General features: G+C 45.3%; 1 protein-coding gene across 1 annotated transcript in view; it reads right to left on the bottom strand.

Moving 5' to 3' along the window:
* The window catches only part of ttyh3a (tweety family member 3a), a 44,637-nt gene that overhangs the window by 17,799 nt on the left and 20,838 nt on the right, over positions 1-6,000 (bottom strand). The window contains exons 3-6 of the mRNA XM_030790755.1: positions 4,922-5,033; positions 4,253-4,473; positions 1,573-1,668; positions 63-135 (exon numbers count right to left, since the gene is read on the bottom strand). Of these exons, the coding sequence (XP_030646615.1) occupies positions 63-135; positions 1,573-1,668; positions 4,253-4,473; positions 4,922-5,033 (502 nt within the window). The remainder of the gene's footprint in view (positions 1-62; positions 136-1,572; positions 1,669-4,252; positions 4,474-4,921; positions 5,034-6,000) is intronic.

Genomic DNA, 6,000 nt, shown 5'->3' with positions numbered 1-6,000 from the left:
TACACCCAGTAACAACAGAGCCCTGTCTTTGAACACTGCCACGTTTCCATGGAGACCCTCACCGAGGAGACAGCCAGTTCCAGTCCCAGTGATCCCCAGCTGATGACGAGTGCCAGCACGCCCAGCAAACAGACCCTGCAGGGGAAGGATGGGACAAATGCTTACTGAACATTAGAGTAATCAGCCACCTTAACACCGCATTCGCTCCGCGTACGTCACTCTGCGTCCCGAAGTTCACCAGAAGAGTAATAAAACCCCACTCCATCAGTTAACTCAACCAGTCTTTTACATATCGTAACACCTGAATAATTTGAATATTTTCAACGCTGAATATTTGAATAATTTAAGAGGAATAAGACTTTGAGAGGTGAGAAACCACTCCACAGAAAGACACAACGAGAGACAACGTTGAAATATGCGAGGCGGGCGAAAACATCCGCTTCAAAGAGATGAACGTCAGTCGAACAGTTTTTACGACCAGTGAGAAACGGTGATGACAGCAGTGTGTTTCGACAGGCTCACATTTCCTTCCCATTGGTGGAAAATGGTGAGCATTCCATTTAACGGCGGGATGTTGTTTACATTCGTGTTACCACGGACAGGATCAGAGGGTTTCCGCCGTCGCAGTGGCAGGACAGACACAAAGCCCCTAAACTAAATAGCCCTGTGTCTGCACCTGGGCCTTGGGTCATGACTTCTGTGGTCTAGTTGTGAAAAGGTCAGCAGGTTTATAATGTCAAAGCCCTAGTGAGGGCTTTATGTGTTCCTCTGTGTCTCTTGGCAATGATGGACTGACGTCACATTCTCCTCTCTCAATCACAGGAAGTGACTGAACCAGTAGGACGGCAGAGGAAATTCTGAGGCTGTAGCTTCTGGAAATGTCTAACATTAAAACGACTGACCCCAGGAAACCTTAGGAGTTCACACTCTGTCTCTTTTCTCTCTCAAACACACACACACACACACACATGCATGCGCACGCACACACACACTCACAGACACACACACACACACACACACACAAAATGAAAATACAGAGGCCCTGCTGAGATGTACTGCTTGCTACTCAGTGGGAAATCAGATAGCTGTCTTTTTTTTTTTTTTTTTTTTTTTTTTTTACTGCAGCGTTGCTAAAATTTTCCATCTCGAGAGGGAGAAATCTCAGAGAGATTACAGAGTGTGAACTCGGGCTAAAAGGAGCTGTGGCTAATTGTCCTGTTATGAAGTGTAAAGGCAGCTGATGTAATTGCTTTGACTAGGACATACAGAGCGTTGTCAGAAGTAATTTCCTGCAGGCGAGCGAAGAGACTTGGGAGAAAACGTCTTGACGAGTCAAAGGACTGTTATCACATAACTCCGTCTCTTGCCTGTGTGAATCAGCAGAGGAACTAAAATTACACTGAAAATTACACTGCCGTTCTGGCCTTCTTGCCAAGAGAGCAGAAGTGGTTTTATTTATTTATTTTTTTGTTTTTTGTTTTTTTTTTTAGGTCCAGGCTGTTTGTGAATGAGAAATAATCCCATAAGGGTGGCACACACACACACACACACACACACGGTCATTCGCCTTACCCAATCAGAGTGCCCTTAGAGTTACGAATAAGGCCAAATAGCACCAGGAGGCAAATGAGCACGTCAAACAGCAGCAGGCCCAGGTATGCCAGCCACCTGCAGAGAAGAGTGTAGAGACACACACACACACACACACACACACACAGTAAGTACACGACTACACTGTATCATCAATGACCAACGCCAACACCAATGCCAATGCCAACGCCAACGCACTGATGTCTTTCTCTCTCTCTCTCTCTCTCTTCCTCTCTCTGTGTTACGCCATTTCTGTCCATCTGTCAGGAGTTTCTCTCAGTCTGTTAGTGAATATAAAAGCTGTGCTCAGATAATCTCTCTGTGAAAAATGAATGTGAACCATTCAACCAGGTGCAGAGTTAAACAAACAAACAAAAAAAATATATATATTTTTTAGATTTAATAGTAAAAGTCAAAATAGAGCACAGTGATAATTTTGATTGAACTGAAACCTGCGAGTTCTGCTAATCTGTCCAGAAAAAGGCTTCCGTCTAATGGGAAAACAGGAGAGGTTATGTAGTTTTGCAGTGAGACCTTTGTGTGTGGTGGTTAGGCTGTACTGAAGAGGACAGGTTGTGTAGTTTTGCAGTGAGACCTTTGTGTGTGGTGGTTAAGCTGTACTGAAGAGGAGAGGTTGTGTAGTTTTGCGGTGAGACCTTTGTGTGTGGTGGTTAGGCTGTACTGAAGAGGAGAGGTTGTGTAGTTTTGCAGTGAGACCTTTGTGTGTGGTATTAGGCTGTACTGAAGAGGACAGGTTGTGTAGTTTTGCAGTGAGACCTTTGTGTGTGGTGGTTAGGCTGTACTGAAGAGGACAGGTTGTGTAGTTTTGCAGTGAGACCTTTGTGTGTGGTGGTTAGGCTGTACTGAAGAGGACAGGTTGTGTAGTTTTGCAGTGACACCTTTGTGTGTGGTGGTTAAGCTGTACTGAAGAGGAGAGGTTGTGTAGTTTTGCGGTGAGACCTTTGTGTGTGGTGGTTAGGCTGTACTGAAGAGAACACGTTGTGTAGTTTTGCGGTGAGACCTTTGTGTGTGGTAGTTAGGCTGTACTGAAGAGGACAGGTTGTGTAGTTTTGCGGTGAGACCTTTGTGTGTGGTGGTTAAGCTGTACTGAAGAGGAGAGGTTGTGTAGTTTTGCGGTGAGACCTTTGTATGTGGTGGTTAGGCTATACTGAAGAGAACACGTTGTGTAGTTTTGCGGTGAGACCTTTGTGTGTGGTATTAGGCTGTACTGAAGAGGAGAGGTTGTGTAGTTTTGCAGTGAGACCTTTGTGTGTGGTGGTTAGGCTGTACTGAAGAGGACAGGTTGTGTAGTTTTGCAGTGAGACCTTTGTGTGTGGTATTAGGCTGTACTGAAGAGGAGAGGTTGTGTAGTTTTGCAGTGAGACCTTTGTATGTGGTGGTTAGGCTATACTGAAGAGAACACGTTGTGTAGTTTTGCGGTGAGACCTTTGTATGTGGTGGTTAGGCTATACTGAAGAGAACACGTTGTGTAGTTTTGCGGTGAGACCTTTGTGTGTGGTGGTTAGGCTGTACTGAAGAGGAGAGGTTGTGTAGTTTTGCAGTGAGACCTTTGTGTGTGGTAGTTAGGCTGTACTGAAGAGGACAGGTTGTGTAGTTTTGTGTGGTGGTTAAGCTATACTGAAGAGGAGAGGCTGTGTGCTTTTATGGTGAAGCCTTTGTGTGGTCGTCAGGCTCTGAAGAAAAGGAGGTGCGTGTTCATGTGGGAGCTCCACGTGAGCCGGCTGTGTCGGGCTGACTTTCAGCTGTCAGAGGATTTTCCATGCTATAATTTTCCTTGTCTCCTCTCTAAACTCTCAGAGTTAGAGATCCCTGAAGGCAAGAACACACACTGGCCCTGACTCAGCAGAAAGGCGACGACCCAGTAACCATGCTACGGCGAAACAGACAGCTCCTCTTACCGTACGACAGAGATCGCAAAAAGAAAAGAGCATTAAACACAGGACACATTCATGCCTCGGAATCTTACGCAAAACAGAGCATAAGTGACGTTAAAGGCATGAAAAGACATGAAAGTGTAATAGTCTTTCACAGAAGGGCAAAGCCAGGTGCAAAACTGCGGTGTTGATGTCAATTGTAATTTAAAGCCGAAGGAGTTTTAACATTTGATCTGTTTTATGCCGACATGTCTCACGTGAGACTTGTCAAAAGGATTCGGATGCTTGTTTTTTGTTTGTTTGTTTCTTTGTTTGGGGTTTATTTTGGTGTTTCTCTGTGAGAGATAAAAAGAAAAAGGGAAAAAAAAAAAAATCCCTCGGTACAATGTCCCTCAGTTAGAAATGGAAATGGCCCGACAGGGCTCTGACAGATGCGAGACGTGTTCAGAATGTTAATTTAAAGTGCCTCTTAGAGAGCTCTGTTCACACTCACTGTGACAAGAGAGAATCCTTTGAGCTATTTTCTTCCTCTTGCTCATTTACATACGAGAGTTCAAACCCGAAAACGTTCCAAAAACTGCTAATGAACTCATATCCACACCAGGCGAGGAGCATCCGGCAAGAGAAAGATCTAGCACGTTGGTTTTTTGTTTTTTCCCCCTCTTCACTCGCTTCTCGTTAACATCTTACTGGTTCTTAAAGTGACAAATCCAAGCACAGAGGCGTACCGGCACGGTTCCTATCGGGCCGGTCTCTCGGGTTTTTACCTGTACCAGTCGTAGAGTTCGACCCTCTTGGCCAGGTCTCCTAAGGAGATGTTCGGGTTTTTCCAGAACGGGATCTCCCCCATCTGCCGGATCAGTTCGTCCAGTTGCCCCCGCAGTTTCTGAACGATGGCTAAATAGTCTGTGTTCTTCGCATACTTCACCTCCAGTCTCTGCAGGTTCCCATCCACGGTTAAGTTCAGTGATTTACTGCTCTCTGAGACCTACACACACACACACACACACACACACACACACACACAAATACGTCAATACTGATTCTGTGTTTCCCAATCAATTCCCAGATACAGTTATGATGAAACATTACAGAATGAACAAAACTGGATTTGATTTACAAACAGAATTTGAGTCTCACTGAGTCCATGTGCATTTTGTGCTTAGCCATTGTGTGACCTCTTATGGATTTCTGGCCTCCACTAGTGAATCGTACTAAGCCAGTGTTTGTCAGCTCCAGTCTTGGGACCCACTAGACAGCACATTTTACTTAACGCTAAACACCAGCATAAGTAGCTCAAGAAGCCAAGGGTTCAGTGATCAGTAGATAAGTAGTCAGGTGAAATAAGGCTGGTCTTGAGCTAAACTGTTCTGTCAAAGTATTTGTTATTAAGCTGGTATTTGTTATTTAGCTCTGTCTGTGCTCCAGTGCCTTACCAGACTCTGCACTCCTGTTATTGTGCGGTCAGCATGGCGCATGGAGTACGTGAGGCGATTCACTCCGTCGCAAGTCTCTCCGTTCCCGTAGAAACCGACAGCTATGCCAGCGCTGCGAGGGGAAACAAAAGAAAGAGAGAGAGAGAGGGAGAGGCAGTGAGTTGGAGGGCAGGGGGAGCGAGAGGGGGTGCAGGACTGAGAAGAAGGGTCTTTACACAGGTCTCGTTGAGTGGCCTTGAGAGAGGCACTCCACGGTCCCCTGGCAACCCTAAGGGTTAAGTCATGCCATGAAGGGCAGTCAGCAGTCTGCCCTATGACCCACACGAGGAGAAAGAACGCTTCACTTAAAGGCACATCCACAGTGAGGTTTGAACCCCCATTCCACCAGTTACCAGGCCAATTCCCTCACCGCCACACCACTGCCACCCAGAACGCTATGAGAAAACCAAGCTGGCTAATGTTCAACTAGCTTTAAGGCTCTGTGGAGAGTAAATGAGAACAAATGATTATTAATATATATTGTGAGTACTTTTTTTTTTTAAATCATACACAATCGTTTGTGAGTCTTCTGTGTGAGGAAGAAGGTCGTGTTGGTGAAAAGAAGCATCTGTCTATTCATATGTCTGTTATAGAAATCCACACTGGACAGAGACGGATCAATACACCTCTATAACTGAAACCCAACACGCCCCACATTTCATTTGAGAGTGATAACTCGCCAAAACAAAGGCTACTCTAAATGGACAGAGACGGACTAAGAGAGATGGAGAGAGATGGAGAGAGAGAGAGAGAAAGGGAAACAAATTGACTGAATTAACAGTCTGCCCTGACCTATCACAAAAACAGGGCAGACCAGACATGTTATGTGTCATAAGATTGAGAGGAAGTAGGTTGCGAACTGTTTACACAGACAGGCGGCTTAAGTCTTGAGTCTTACTGACTTCTTAATCCTAAACACACTGCAGGTGTCAACATGCAGAGAAGTTTTGTGGCTATCTGAACTGCTCAGAGCACAGATGAGAGAGATAAGCCATTTGCATGCCTTTAGCTAAAAACAGATCGTGGCCTAACCACTAGGT

The sequence above is a fragment of the Chanos chanos genome, chromosome 13 (genome assembly GCF_902362185.1).
Source record: "Chanos chanos chromosome 13, fChaCha1.1, whole genome shotgun sequence".
Taxonomy (NCBI): domain Eukaryota; kingdom Metazoa; phylum Chordata; class Actinopteri; order Gonorynchiformes; family Chanidae; genus Chanos; species Chanos chanos.
The sequence above is the reverse complement of the archived record's forward strand: the minus strand, read 5'-3'. Positions and strand labels throughout refer to the sequence as shown.